Genomic DNA, 15,707 nt, shown 5'->3' with positions numbered 1-15,707 from the left:
AGCCCTGCAGCCAATATCATGGTTCACTTAAAAAAAAAAAAATTTGTATCCGGTTAGCCAAATTTTCCTAATCCTTACAAGCGTTCTTGTCCTTGATTTTTCTTCTTACCATCACAATTTCCTGTTTAGTCACACTCACCTTAACTATGAGAGACAGCCCCACTACAAATATAATGTGCCAATTCAAACAGTAGTGGTATAAAACAGATGTTTCTGACATGAAAGAGTGAGGAGGTCAGTAGGTCCTCTCCCTAAAAAGCAACTATATATATAGACAAAACTGTCAAAAATAACCATTTTTAAATTTTATTTTACCTCTTGAAATACAGTTGATTTACAATGTCATGTTAGTTTCTGGTGTACAGTGGTTCAGTTATATACTTTTTTCATATACTTTTTTCATATTCTTTTCCATATAATAACCTATAATAGGTTATTATAGCTTATTACAAGATATTGAATATAGTTCCCTGTGCAACAGTAGGACCCTGTTGTTTATCTATTTTCTATATAGTAGTTTGTATCTGCTAATCACAAACTCCTAATTTATTCCCTCCCCACTTTCCCCTTTAGTAACCAAAAGTTTATTTTCTATGTCTGTATGTTTCTCTTTTGTAAATAAGTTCATTTGTATCATATTTTAGATTCCACATATCAGTGATAGCATATTATATTTGTCTTTTTCTGTCTGACTGACTTCACTTAGTATGATAATCTCTAGGTCCATCCATGTTGCAGCAAATGGCATTGTTTTGTACTTTTTTATGTCTGAGTAGTATCTATTGTATATTATATAATACCACATCTTCTTTATTCATTCATCTGTCAATGGACATTTAGTTTGCTTCCATTCCATATCTTGGTTATTGTAAATAGTGCTGCTATGAACACTGGGGTGCCTATATCTTTTTAGAGTTTTCTCTGGATATATGCCCAGGAGTGGGATTGCTGGATCATATGTAACTCTAAAAATAACCATTTTAGCACTTCAATTATCAACCAAAAGCTGAGAAATGTTTGTTCATTAAAACTACTAAACTTAGTGGTAAGCACAGTGCAAGTTTTTGGTGTTCTTACCAGGGTTGCTCTCATCCTCTGTAGTACTATATTTCAACCAGAGTGGGGAAGGCCATAAAATCAACAGCTTTTCTGCTGCTGCCAGAAGGAACTTACTTAATTTGGAACATAGCCATTTAAAGTGGTGATCTCAGTGGAAGGCAAACATTGAGGGATAGTGGCTAGACAGGTAATAGGTGATTTAATAGTTTGCGGGAAAGTAAGATAACTGTCATGGTTTTAATAAGCGCTTATCCTATCCTGGACTAACCAGAGGCTATGATCATACACAGAGAACAGAGCAGGCCCAAACCACGCCTATATCCCTGGCTAATGTCTGGATGTATGTGCAGAGGAGATATAAGAGACCCCAGTGGAAATTAAAATTTGGGGAAAACTGAAAATGGTCTGAAGTTTGAATGCATACCCTAGCCTACACAGTTCTATCAGCAGAGATTGAAATTCCTACTCCTTGAGCCACCTAAATACAAACTCTGACCAATATTCAGCTGAACATTAAGTTCTGTAATCACAGAAGCAACACTTGAGAGCGAGACTTAAAATCAAGTATAAAAAACTGAGCAAAGATATAGTAGACATACATTGTAAGAGAGACAGACTTTACTAATTAGTCCAGTCAAGTTTTAAATGAGCAAACAAATGAACAAAAATAACAACTCTGGGGTGGGGAAGTGAAGCTAGAATCCAGAGTTGCTACAATATATCAACAAACATGCAGTATTCAAACAACAACAACAACGAAATGAGATGTGCATACAAGAAAGTATCGCCCATACTAAGGGGAAAAAAGGAACAATCAAAACTGCCTCTCTGTGTCCCCAGATGTTAGATTTAGCAAAGACTTCAAAGGAGTTGTTATTAAAATGTTCTAAGAACTAATATAAATCAGGTTTAAAGAACTAAAGGAAAGTATAATGATAATGATTTAACAAATAGAGACACAGTGAAGAGAATTTTCTGGAGTTGAAAATCACAACAACTGAAATGAAAAATTCACTAGAGGGATCTCACAGCAAATGTGAGATGACAGAAGAAAGAATAAGTGAACTAGAATTTATCAATATAAATTATCCTACATGAAGAATAGAGAGGGAAAGAAAGATTGAAGTAAAATTAACAGAGCCTCAGAAACATGTGGGACAACACCGAGTATATTGACATTCACAAAACAGAAGTTCCAAAACTAGAAGAAAGAGAGAAAAGAACAAAAAATTTTTTGAAGAAATAATGGCTGAAAACTTCCCAGATTTGACGAATGTTACCTTATAGATCCAAGGAACTCAACAAATTCCAAGTAGGATAATCACAAAGTGATTCACATTTAGATATATTGTAGCAAACTAGTGGTAGACATAGACAAAAAGAAAACTTTGAAAGCAGCAAGAGAAAAGTGATTCATTTCTTACAGGGAAATTACAATAAAATTAACAATTGACTTTTCATTAGAGAGTGAAGTACAGAAAGTAACAGGATAACATATCCAACGTAATAAAAGAAAAAATTTTTTCAATCAAGAATGCAGCAAAACCATTCTTCAAAGATAAGATAAATCCATTCCAGATAAACAAAGCCTGAGAGAAATTGTTGTTAGTATAACTGTCTTACAAGAAATACTAAAGGAAGTCCTTCCAGCTGAAAGAAAATGATGCTAGATGATAATACAAATTCTTAAAAAGAAATAAAGAGTACCAGAACTGGTAAATATGTAGGTAAATAAAAATTTTCTATAAATATACTTTTTCATAGATTTTCTTAATGTCTTTAAATGACATAAGATTTTATAAAACAATAATTATAACACTGTATTATTGCATTTACATGTAGATATAATATGTGACAATATCACCAAAGATGGGAAAGGGAAAAAAGATATTTGGGAAGAATCTTTTTGTATTTTTTTAGAATTAAGTTAGTATTATATTAAAGTAGGTTGTGATTAGTTAAGATGCATATTATAGCTCTGTGACATGAGATATAAATATATATATATATTTGGTCTCTGCCCCCATTTCCTGGCACACAGCTCGTAAAACCCTTGGAATCTCTGCTAATGTGTCTTTTGTATGCTATTAAGATGACTGGTGGCTGTGGACTTCTGCATAACCTCAGAATGGGGGCAAACAAACCCTGTGATTGGAGGGTTAGAACTTTCAACTCCAACCCCCTGATCTCCAGGGAAGGGAAAAGAGCTGGAGGTTGAGTTAACTGCCGATGGCCAATGATTTAGTCAATCATGCCTACATAATGAAGCCTCCACAAAAATCCCTGAAGTATGTGGTTTGGAGAGCTTCCAGGCTGGTGAATATGTGGAGACTCTGGGAAGGTGGCATGGCTGGAGAAGCTCTGCATTCTTTCCCCCATACCTTGCCCTATGCATCTCCCCATTGGTTGTTCCTGAGTTGTATCCTTTCATAATAAACTGGTAACCTAGTAAGTAAACTATTTTCCTAAGTTCTGTGAGCTATTATAGCAAGTCATTAAACCTGAGGAGGAGGTCATGGAATCTCCAATTTATAGCCAGGCTGTTAGAAGCACAGGTGACAACTTGGATTTGCCACTGGTGTCTGAAATATGTGTGTATGGGGAGCGGGAGGTGAGGGGGAGGGTGCAGTCTAGTGGGACTGAGCCCTTAACCTGTGGGATCTGTGCCAACCCCAAGTAAATACCATCAGAACTGAACTGAATTGTAGGACATCAAACTGGTGTCCACAGAGAACTGGAGAGTTACTTGGTGGGGGGAAACCTCCACACATCTGCTGTCAGAAGTATTGAGAGTGGAGTGTAAAGAGAAGAAACAGAGTTCTTTTTCAAGTCCCTAAAATAACTACCAGGAAAACAGCTAAAAATATACATAGTAAAAAACCAACAGAGGAATTAAAGAAGGACACTAAAACATAAAAATAACCTAAGCATCCACCTTAAGAAATGAGAAGAAGAGCAAAATAAAATCAAAGCAGGCAGAAAGAAAGAAATGAAACACTAGAGCAAAAATCAGTGAAATGGAAAAACAGATAAAATCAATGAAGCTAAAAGATGGCTCTTTGAAGACGCAAGTCAGCAAAATCAGGCAGAAAGAGGGGACATCATTTTTGACCTTACAGAAATTAAAAGAATTAAAAGGGAGTATTATGAACACGTTTATCCCAACACATTAGGCAATTATATGAAATGGGAAAATTCCTAAAGACAAAGTAAACTCTTAGAAAGACACATAATTGACTCAAGAACAGAAAATCTGAATAGGCCTAAAACTAGTAAAGGAACTGAATTAGTGATTTAAAATTTTGCCATAAAAAGAAGCCCAAATTCAAATGACTTTGCTAGTAAATCTGATCCAATATTTAAAGAAGAAATAATATCAATCTTTTGCATACATTTTCAGAAAATACAAGAGGAAACACTTTCTACTCCTTTTCTGAGACCAGTGTTACCATGATACCAAGGGCAGTCAAAGACAAGGCATAAAAAGAAGACTACAAATGCCCCTCATGGACATGAGTACAAAACTCTTTAGAAAAATGTTAGCAAACCAAATTTAACAACATGTAAAAAGTATTATATACCATTACTAAAGGGTATTTATTTAATATCTTAAATCAACCAATACAATACACCCTATTAATAGAATAAAAAACAAAAACCGCATGATCACCTCAGTAGACACAGAAAAGGATTTGAAAAAATTCAACACCCTTTCTTCATAAAAACTCTCAACAAACTAGACATAGAAGGGAATTTTTTTAACCTGATAAAGGGCATCTACAAAAATTCTAAAGAAAACATTATACTTAATGACGGAATACTTTTCCTCCTAAGATTAGAAACAAGATAAGGATGTCCAGTCTTACAACTTCTTTTCAACATTGCATTGGAGACTCTAGCCAGTGCAATAAGGAAATAAATACAAGGCATCCACAAAAGAAATTTAAAAAGGAATAAGTAAACCTGTTTTTATTCACAGATGACATACTATACATAGACATTTCTAAGGAATCCACACCAAAAAATTTTATTGGAACTAATAAATGATTTAGCAAAGTTGCAAGACACAAGATCTATATCAAATAGTAGTGGTAGAAATCCTGCTTCATTTCTATGTGCTTTTCCTATCCTTGACATATCATAGACAACTTTTCTATGCTACAATGAATGGTTCCAGGACTATCCCTTTAAAAGGAAAAGGAATAATTTGAATTTTAGAAATTCAATTTTCCACAATTACCAACTGAAAAATAAATACTTCCCCATTTTCATGTTTTCAGAGCCTCTGCAGAGATAAGAACAACTTTCTAAATTATTGCTAACAGCTGGTCCGAGGCATGATTCGAGGCAGGTGGTGACATTAAACAACATCTTTCCCCCCATCCCCACACAGGCTTCTGAAGGATCCCAAGACCTCATTGTGAGTCTTACCACTCTGTATTTAGGGTTGGCTGGTTGCAGGACATCCCCAAAAGTTGTGCCTACAGGCGCTCTATCCACAGTATTAGGGATTAATGGGGCCATCAGATCTTTGAAAAATGGAGGCTCTGGACCACTGCTCAGATTGGCTACTGTATCCTAGAACAGAGAGCATTTGCTTAAGAAGCATACAATGTAGAGTCAAGACCCTTTCCCCAGATCCCCAAAAATGCCTTCATGAAAGAAAACACATACACACTCACTTTCCCACTCCCTCTCCCTCTTCCCAAGAGCTAACAACTGTAACAAAATGCGAGGGGAACTCTGCTGAAATAGGAGCCTAGATGTCCATAATTTAAACTTTTGTGACTAAAAGAAAGTGTCGATCACAGGTAACACTTTCACTCCCTTAGGCAGTATAATCTAGAGTGTAAGCTAGGAATCATGTTCCACGAGTTTAGATTCTGGGACAGCCATTCTTTAACTGTATGGCTCTGGACAGAAACACATGATAAGCCTCTGTAACATGACACTGTAATTATTCTTTAAAGGTTTAAAAAGTGTTGAGTCTCTCTTATCCAAAGTCACTACCAAGCTTTTTCCTAAATCCTTCTCTGTGCTCATTAAAGAATATAATAAATATATTTTTAATTTAAAAGTTAAGATCAGCCTGTATCATGACTGATTTAATCTATGCTTTCCACAAAATTTGCCACCTTTAATAGTGTCACCAAAATTCTAATCTCAAATTTTAAATAGCCCTCATATGGATTTGCTGTACTTTAATCCTTGCTTTATATGTTTAATCTTGACAGCAGCCACATAACCTACTCGTTATCATTCTCATTTTGCAAATGGGAAGATAGGCTTGCAGATACTCAGTGGTTTTTTTTTTTTCAAGATCACATAGATATTTTAGACACGTAACTGTAAAATTCTGAAACAAATTTCCACAAAATGAATCACACTTTTCTTCCTAAATATCACTATAAAATTTGATGACTCTACTTCCATGGGAAGAGCTATAAACCTGTAATTGCATGAAAGTTAAACAGTGGTTATCTCTAGAGATGGGTTAGAGGTTTATACTTTTCTGTATAATCTGAATATTCTACAAATAGTTAGCTTTTATGATGAAAAATAAAAATAGTTCTGTTTTTAAAAAAAGTATCAGACCTAAAATTGAAAAGAATATTATGATAAAACAATAACCAGATAATTAAAATATATCCGAAGTAAATACCTTGTACTGAAACTTCAAACACACAGTCAATAACTAATTAGATGGAGGCATATGAAATTGCCCATATTTCACTATTCTGACCTACAGAAACAGCAGTTTTGTTTCAATTTAATATATCCAAGCTCTTTCTTTGAAAGGGCTTTATTGTCTTTGCTATGCCATCATTGCCTCACAGCCTTTATTGGGGCTTATGTGGTATTGTACAAGGGTCCATTTATCATGTTAAAGTTCTTATCCTGCTTATTGACTAATCTTTTGACACCAGAGTGCAGCTTCATATATAAACCATATTCCAGAGGGAAGATTTACACAAGTGGAGTTCCTTTAAGTAAACTTACTTAGGTGTACAGATTTTAGGTAGACACAATGTGTGTGTACATTCCAAGACACTGTTGCACTTTATCAAATCTAAGGCTCTATTGATTATAATCACTATTATTATTTTTGAACCACCAAGAAAGTGAAAACATGCTACTAACTATAATCGTAAGATTCCTTTGATTGGAAGATATTGAGTTGGCCAAAAAGTTTCTTCAGTTTTAAGTAAAAATAAAAGACATTTTTCATTTTCACCAAGAACTTTATCAAACAACATATTCATTAACCGAATGAACTTTTTGGCCAACCCAATACATCCCAATTTCAGAGATGTTATAATATGGAAAATGGGCATCTCAGAACTGATAAACCACTCAATTCAGGAAGCAACTGGAGAGAAACTGACCAAGATTAGAGAGCACTGGTTCAACTCACAGTTATAGTAAGCTTGATCACTTCTCATCTCTGAACCTATTTGCTCATCTGAAAAACGGGGGAAAATACCTCCATACTTCACACGATGATTGGGAGGATAATAGCTATGAAAAAAGTGGTCACTACCAAAAGATGTTAACTGACTCTGAATTTATTTTACCAGCTTCATTTCTTAGAGATACCTCACAGCTACAATATTTTTAAATATAAAGATTTTCAAAGAAACTGAACACTCAAAGCTAAGGTCTTTTTTGCTTCCCTTTGCATCTCCCCACCCCTGAGACACACAAACATACAATTTTTGATTACCGTAGCAATGGCCTTAGCAAGGACTCTGAAACGCTGGATGTAAGCAGCCAGAGTATGTGGTCCATAAATTGTGGATGCTGCCTCATACCGCTGAGCCTGCAGGAGAGGCAGAACAGAGTCTTACACCATCCTGCATATTTCGATCCATTTACAGAGGTGTTGCATTTTAGTGAGGGGTGATGACTGGACATCTTGCATAATCCAAACTGACATAATTCAAGACTACTTATGACAAAGTAGTGGGCATTTCCATTTACCAGCAAAAGTAAATGGCTCCCATCAACTACTTGTTCAAGGCAGTGAAGAATTCTCCTGGCTTATGCCATTTGGACCAACAGTCCAGTTAACCTGAAAGAGGGTAATAGCTCCTGAGTTTATGTCTATTTTAAGTACTTGTAATATAAATGTTTTCCCCCAAAGAGTACAGCAGGAGAAAAAAATGAGGAAAAATAAGAGTCTTAGTAACTCCTGGATAAACTGGGGGGTGATGGAACTATCTGGAGAAGGACATTTAACCCATCATAGAACTATAAAATAGAAACAAATACAACTCCTTTTACCTGAGCACCAAGGCTTTGGTTGTTCCACAGAAACCTCCAATTCATCAAATCTAACCTGGAACTCATCACTCCAAATATATCAGCTTTCCCTGCAACATCCTTCATCTCAGTGAAGGCCATCCTTCCAGTCTCCCATGCCAGGATTATCTTGCAGTCACCTTAGACCCCTCTCTCTCCTTCATCCTATATCCTATAAGTCTCCAAGTCATCATTCCTTAACATCTCTTGAATTTTTTCATTTTCCTCTTTCTTTACTGCTTTACCTTGGCCAAACCCTTAGCTCTCACCCAGATCATAACTACAGCTTCTTAATCAGTTCTCTGCCTCTACACTTGCTCTTCCAATTCATTTTCTACACTGCCATCCTAGTGAGCTTTCTAAATCACAGATTTCAACAGAGCATTCCTTCCTCTAAATTCTACTGCAGTTCCCCAAAATCTTCCTTATTGACTCAAAGCTCTGTAGCACAGCATAAAAGACTCTCCATCGACCTAACCCTTGCCTCCCACTCTAGCCCCTGTCTCACTACCCTCATCATGCTAATTCCATGGTACTTAACTAATTATGGCCCCTTAAATATACTAAGTCTGCCCCTCTGGACCTTTGTGTATGTAGCTCCCTCAATATGGAATATCCTCCCTAACTTTTATTTGCTCAATTAGTCCTTACTCATTCTCAATAACTTGGACAAATTCTACATCTTCGTGAAAATCTGCCAGTCCCCAACTTCAAATACCCAGTCTAAACTGGTGCTCTTCCTCTTCGTTTTCATAACACCTTGTGCATCCCTTTCACAGAAATGTAATCATCTGCTTTCTTCTATGTCTTTTACTGGCCTATAAATTCTAGTGGTCTTGAGGGCAAGGCATTGTTATGCCCAGATAGTGGCTAGTACAGTATCTCTCACAAAACATATCTGTTGACTGAATGAGTGAATTAATTAATTAATTAATACATACTAATCCTTTCATGTCCCTAACCAGGAGACAAGCTAGTAGGGGTTCCTAACTTTACTTGCGCCTTGGACTACTTTGGCAGTCTGTTGAGGCCTATGGACCCCTTTCAGAGCAACATTTCTAAACACATAAAATAAAATACATGGATTGACAAAGGAAACCCATTCAACTGAAATCAAACAATAATAAACCAATTTTGCGATAGAGTAATGTTTGTGCTTCTGTATGATGCTACTAAATAACAAGATCTAGTAGCAGATCTAATAACTACTGTGATTTTAAAATAGCAATGAGAGTAAAAGGTATTTCCAGATGTGCAGTAACTATTTGTGATATGAAAAATATTCATGGTTCCTACTGGTGACAAAAGTCAGAGGTACAGCTAATATTACTGTCATTTGTTGCCTACATTCATAATTGAAAGAAATGCTAAATGACAGTTACAGATAAATGAAAAAGTGGATACATGAAAACTTATTCACATCTAAGTTTACCCCAGTTAAGAACCTTTATTCAACAGGATTTCCTAGAAGGCAGGGACCCTTCAGTAAAGTCAACAGAGGGCAGCAGGGCAGACTCTACTGCTGGAATTACTGAGTATTTGTCAAGGGGTAGCCTGTGTGCCACGGTATGGATTGCCAAGTTATACCTGCAGATGTATTAGAAACCATTAATTGTGGAACTCTACACTGTTTTCACATTTTTAACTACTGTTGTTTAAAAGTACTTGGGCTACTTTCTGTACTATTTGTAAACAAAAACGCATTACCAGCCAGCAGCCTCCCTAATTTTTTTGAGGCTGTGTTTCTTAATCTGTATCATGGATATAATAATACCCTACTTCAGTCAGGGCTAATTGTGAGGATTACGTAAGATCACATTTGCAAGGTGCTTAGCCAGTGCACTCAATAAACAGAAGCTATCAATGGGAGCTTTTCCCAGGTTCTACAGAAGTTTAAGGCACCAGAAGCATTAAGGATAGAGTTAGGAGTGTTGTATGCCATAACCCAGGCTTATTATCAGTGCCCCTGACAAAGTAATTTATTTCAGGGAAAGTGGAAGTCAGTGAGACTAGAATTTTGACCTGAACTTGGAAATGGTCAACCTAGAACTCCCAAATACAACCTCTGGCTTATCATTCTCTTACCAGCCCTAAAACAAAATCACCTCTCAAAAACACGATTGAGGAAGTCCACAAAGAAATTCTGCATTTGACGCAATAGTCTTGACCAGGGTATAATTCATTTAAATGATGAGAACTTTTTATTTTACCTGGTATTCTTCATAGGTGGTAATGTAGTGTGTATATACATTGCATAGACCCGAAATAACAACAGTCATATTCAGCATCCCATAAGTTGCAAATTCCTAGGGGGAAAGGGAGAGTGAAATAAAATTACTCTTCAACTTATAGTGTATTATCATCCTACTTATACTTAACATACAATTATAAATATGAATCATTGGTAAGATAACTATCTTAACAATATTTTTCCTAATGATCAAAACTGCCTAGGAGTACAGGAGTATCAAAGGATCCCTTAGGAAAACTTAAAGCCATAACTCTGCACTATAGTTGGGCAAGTCAATGGATCTCCGAACATCTTAACGATTGTATTTGCAGATGCAGAATCTTCTTATTACCAAAATACAGATATTTTATCAATTTCCAAAAACGTATAATGGGAACATATTAGCTAACCACAGGAGTTATTTCCAGCTCCATATAATAAGACATTTGTTGATTATGTCATCTTAGAACCATCTACAATACTTTCTGAATGTAAAGAAAATCACAAATATAGATAAAATACAGCATTTTTAACATGTGTTAGATTTTTATTTACACAGGACTTTAAGATACTAATGTACTTGGGGTCATTTACTACTGAATCCATAAAACCATTATCAATTTTTAAATTATTAGTACATAAATACAAATGAAATATTTTAATCTTATTATAGTTCTCTTATACTTTTTAAGTTTGTTCTTATGCCACCAATATTTCATTTTCACCTCCAGCCATTACTTTCAAGACGTGTAAAACTCTCGTCATCTTTGCAAAGAATAATTTAAAAGGTTCCAGATCATAGGGATAGGGAATTCTTTTCTCTTTTCCAAATAAAAATGCATGGATATTTTATTTCGTTTTTAATTTACCTCTTGAACTGCCTCCCGAAGTCTTCGTCCAGACATGGTCCTGAGTCAAGAAAACAGAATTATCAAAGTGTTTTCCTATTCAGAATGTACACAAGGTACACAGAAAGACTTGTAGTGAAAGCCAAAATGTTAGCCTGACTAACAATAGTAAAGTGTATAGAAACAATGCAAGTTAAAGTTGAGCTTTTTTCCTCACTGCCCTATCTTCAAGACAAATCCTAAAGTGAAAACAGACAACTTGAAGGAGGAAAACAGAATCAATGAATATCACTGGCAAAAGATCCCAATCACTCTCCATTCACTGAGTCAACAATAGGTTGCATTCTATGTTAATAACAGCTGAGGCAAGTAGAGAGTGTACTGTTCCTGCCTACAAAGAACTTACTATTTCATTCATTCATTTAATCCTTCAGTAAAATATTGGACACCTACCACGTACCAGACCCACTTCAAACTGCTAAGGATTCAACAGTATGGAGCTGACATTCTAGGGAGGGAAGATGGTCAACAAGCAAATAAAAAAGTGAGATGACAATAAATTCTATGGAGAGTATAAAGTAGGATAAGGATGAAAGAGAATGGTGGTGGTCATTGTGGGGATGGCGGTGTTCGTGCTGATGCTGTAGTGATGTGGTGGTGGTAGGAGCGGTGGGGGGTAAAGACAATGTTATATCATGTAAGCAAGACTGGCATCTCTGTTAGAGTTTTGAGCAGAGAATAGAAGGAATAAAAGAGTTGGCCGTGGGGATAAATGGAGGGTAAGTGTTTCAGGCAGAAGGAACTGTAAGTTCGAAAGCCCTAAAATAGGAGCGTGCTTGGTAGTCTGGGAATGGCACTGAAGCCAAGGTGGCTGCAACAGGGATGATCAAGGGGGAGTGGTATGAAATCAGATCAGAGAGCTTGCTGAAGAGAGGATCACATAGGGCCCTGTCGGATATTATAAGGGTTTGAGAATTTCCCTGGAGAGTTAGAAGCCATTGAAAGGTTTTGAATAGTGACATGATTTGACTTATGCTTTTCAGGGATTACTCTGGCTATAATGTTGAGGAAAGACTATAGAGGAGTGAGGGAGAAGCAAGAAGGTGAGACAGGAGGTTATTGCAGTAAAATCCAGGGGAGAGATAATGGTGGCTTAGACCCAGGTTGGGGCCGGGGGATGGGGAGGGGAAGAATGATGGAAACTGTTGAATAGAACATACAGAATTTGCTAAAGGATTGAAAGCAGGGAAAATCGAAAAAGAGAGAATTCAGGGATGACTCTAAGATTTAGGGCCTGAGCAATGGAAAGATAAAAAATTGCTACTTACTAAGATAGGAAATATGGCATAAGGATCAGATTTAAAATATGTTTCCATGCTTCTAATACCTAAACTGATTGTTTCACGACCCTATGTTTTAATATTATTTAAAGTCTTTCTACTGACATAATAAATCATTGTATAATTTTATTGGAATGATAACTTTTCAGATTTTTCTGTTTACTTCAGGTTACCCACTAGTAACAGGCAGAGAGAGATTTATTCTTCAGAGGCCCCACCAAAAGAGGGTGGGAATATTTGTCACCGTTGCCAAACATAGCACAGTAGGATACAAAGGAGTCAGTACAGAATTATCTGCCCATGATAAGAAGTGATCCCAACAGAAACACATCCACAACAGTTACATGTGTAACTACAAAATAAAAAAGAGAAACTTACGTAAACTCCCCAGGGATGGCAGTGATGGCCAAGAACCCAAGGGTAATAATCTGAACATCAACAATATCTGGGTGCCAGGGATGAGGTTTTGACAGCTAAGAACCAAAAGCATGAAAACTGTGTTAAGAATATTATTCTTTCTATCGTCAAGAGACTGACGCTGCTCATAGAAGTTCCTTTATTAAAGGATTTTAAATGTTTCCAGCTGTTTTGAGGTGTCTTATCCTAATATCATATTTTTTTTCTAATTCACGTAGTATTAAATATTCTATCTATTCAATAGTAATAAGATGTAAATCTCATATACCAGTGTCCCATTAACCTGGACTTATTTTCTCATCAATGAAGTTTCTCGTGGATTTGTCATTGTGGAATCACAATGTGTAATAGATAACCAAGTGTTCTCCTATATTACCATGGTGACTATCCTTATAAAAGATGAATAAGTAATTACCATCATTTGGAATAGCTTAAGTTGATGATTTCTTTTTACTTTAATAGCACTTTAAATCTTCAGTTAGCAAGTCTTGCCTTGCTTTTTAGGTTTTCTCCAAGAGAATCTACCCTTTACCATATTCAGATTAGTAGAATCTTTCCCTCTATTCCTTTGTTTCCTCTCTTTCTTCTTCCTGGAGAATTTTAATTAAATATTAGAAAAAACGCTATTTAAAATTTTTTTCTACATCAAAAATCCATGATAGTATGAACACTGGTATGAATATGAAAATCCATGTTCCAAAGAGTATTTAAAGAATATTGCTTTAGTTAATAATGTTGCCTGAGTTGTGAGAAAATAACCTGAGATGTTTTTCTCTGCAAAGAATTCTGTGTTCACTCCTATTCTGGAGTCAACATAAACAAATCCTGAATAAGAAAAATGTTAATCTTATTCTTCCTTTTCCACTGTTCTAATTGTTTCATTTATTTACTATAGATGTAAAAATCTAAGTCAGTGTATTTAATAATCATAACCCTTATTTCTTAGAGTTAGACTTATAGCATCCATATTTTTTAATATTAAAAATTTGATATGGGAACATCTGAATAACACACAGATCTACTATTCAACACAGAGCTACTAATCATATCTGATAATACATAAATGTAAAAATAACGATATACTAATTTCACCATGAAAATCAAAATGTATTACCTCTCCAGTATGAAGAAGGATTGGCTTTGGTTTTTGGCATTCTTTGATTTCCTCAGATGGCTTGCCCAGGATCTGATCCCGAATACTGTCCCAAGATGGATCCCCTACTGTTGTCCCTATTAGGAATGTTATAATTAATATGATTCCAACCCTCTGAAAAATATCATCATTTTGACAAATGTTGTACAACAATGCTTTTAGGACTTTGAGAGATTTTATCAAGGTTGTTGTTCAATGATTCCAAACAGTTTGCATAATAGAAGAGGCAAAATTTCCTGTACATCCTAAAGTAGGAGCCATTGTTTAATTAGATCCTCAGTGTGGTTGATAGAATAAAAGAATATATATGTTCTACAACCTTAATTTTTTTTTATTGATCTTTCTCAACCACTTTGCAAATAAAAAAATATGATATAATTAAATGTAGGTCTATGAACTGAATCACCTTTTTCTTATTTTGAAAACTATAAAAAAAACACCTCCAACTTGAAGTACCAGTTGTTTGACTTGTGGTCTCTAAAGACCCTCTCTTGAATCTCCACTTAATTATGTACACACACACACACACACACACACACGAGCAATTAAAACAACCATCAAGCGTAACACCCATAATCTGGGGAAAATCTATGTTAACTACAAAACCTAAGAACATAGACTCTATAATCCATTAGGAAAATATAACAACTATGAACATATATGGATCTAATAACAGAGTACAAAAATACATGAAACAAAACTGACAGAAATGAAGGGAGAAACAATCAACAATAATAGTTGGAACTTCAATAACTCACTTTCAATAACAGATGGAACAATGAGTGAGAAGACCAATAGGGAAGTATAAAATTTGAACAGCACTAGAAGCCAACTAGACCTAACAGATACTAACAAAGGACTCCATCCAACAACAACATAATATATATTCTTCTCAAGTGCATATGGAACATTATCTAAAATAGACCATATGCTGGCCATAAAACAAACCTCAATAAATGTTTTAAAGTATAAATAATACAAAGTATGTTTTCAACCACAATGTAATGAAATTAGAAATAAATAACAGAAGAAAATTTGATAAACTCACAAATATGTGGAAATTGAGCAACATGATTATAAATAGCTAATGGTCAAAAAAGAAATCAAAAGAAAATATAAAAACAGTTTCAGATGAATGAAAATGAAGACACAGTATATCAAAACTTATAGAATGCAGTGAAAGCAGTTCCCATAGGGAAATTTATAGCTTTAAATGCCCTTATAAAGAAAGGAGATGACCTCAGCAAGATACCAAAATAGAAGATATCAGCTTTCATCCCCCCACAGAATACAATAATTAGCTATCCACAAAAGAAAATAGCCCTAGGAGGGCTCAAGAGTCCAATTAAAAACCTACA

At 35.4% G+C, this 15,707-nt stretch overlaps 1 protein-coding gene across 4 annotated transcripts in view; it reads right to left on the bottom strand.

Moving 5' to 3' along the window:
- ASAH2 (N-acylsphingosine amidohydrolase 2) overlaps positions 1-15,707 on the bottom strand; it is an 86,723-nt gene that overhangs the window by 13,081 nt on the left and 57,935 nt on the right. For 3 of the 4 annotated variants that reach the window (XM_007182840.2, XM_057531123.1, XM_057531122.1), the window contains 6 exons: positions 14,311-14,426; positions 13,158-13,252; positions 11,461-11,500; positions 10,572-10,667; positions 7,784-7,879; positions 5,491-5,637 (listed from right to left, as the gene is read on the bottom strand). In XM_007182840.2, the coding sequence (XP_007182902.2) occupies positions 5,491-5,637; positions 7,784-7,879; positions 10,572-10,667; positions 11,461-11,500; positions 13,158-13,252; positions 14,311-14,426 (590 nt within the window). Of the gene's footprint in view, positions 1-5,490; positions 5,638-7,780; positions 7,880-10,571; positions 10,668-11,460; positions 11,501-13,157; positions 13,253-14,310; positions 14,427-15,707 lie in introns of those variants that run through there. The other variant, XM_028166705.2, reaches the window with a different exon arrangement.

The sequence above is a fragment of the Balaenoptera acutorostrata genome, chromosome 16, assembly GCF_949987535.1.
Source record: "Balaenoptera acutorostrata chromosome 16, mBalAcu1.1, whole genome shotgun sequence".
Taxonomy (NCBI): domain Eukaryota; kingdom Metazoa; phylum Chordata; class Mammalia; order Artiodactyla; family Balaenopteridae; genus Balaenoptera; species Balaenoptera acutorostrata.
Note: the sequence above shows the minus strand (reverse complement) of the source record. Positions and strands in the feature narration are given on the sequence as shown.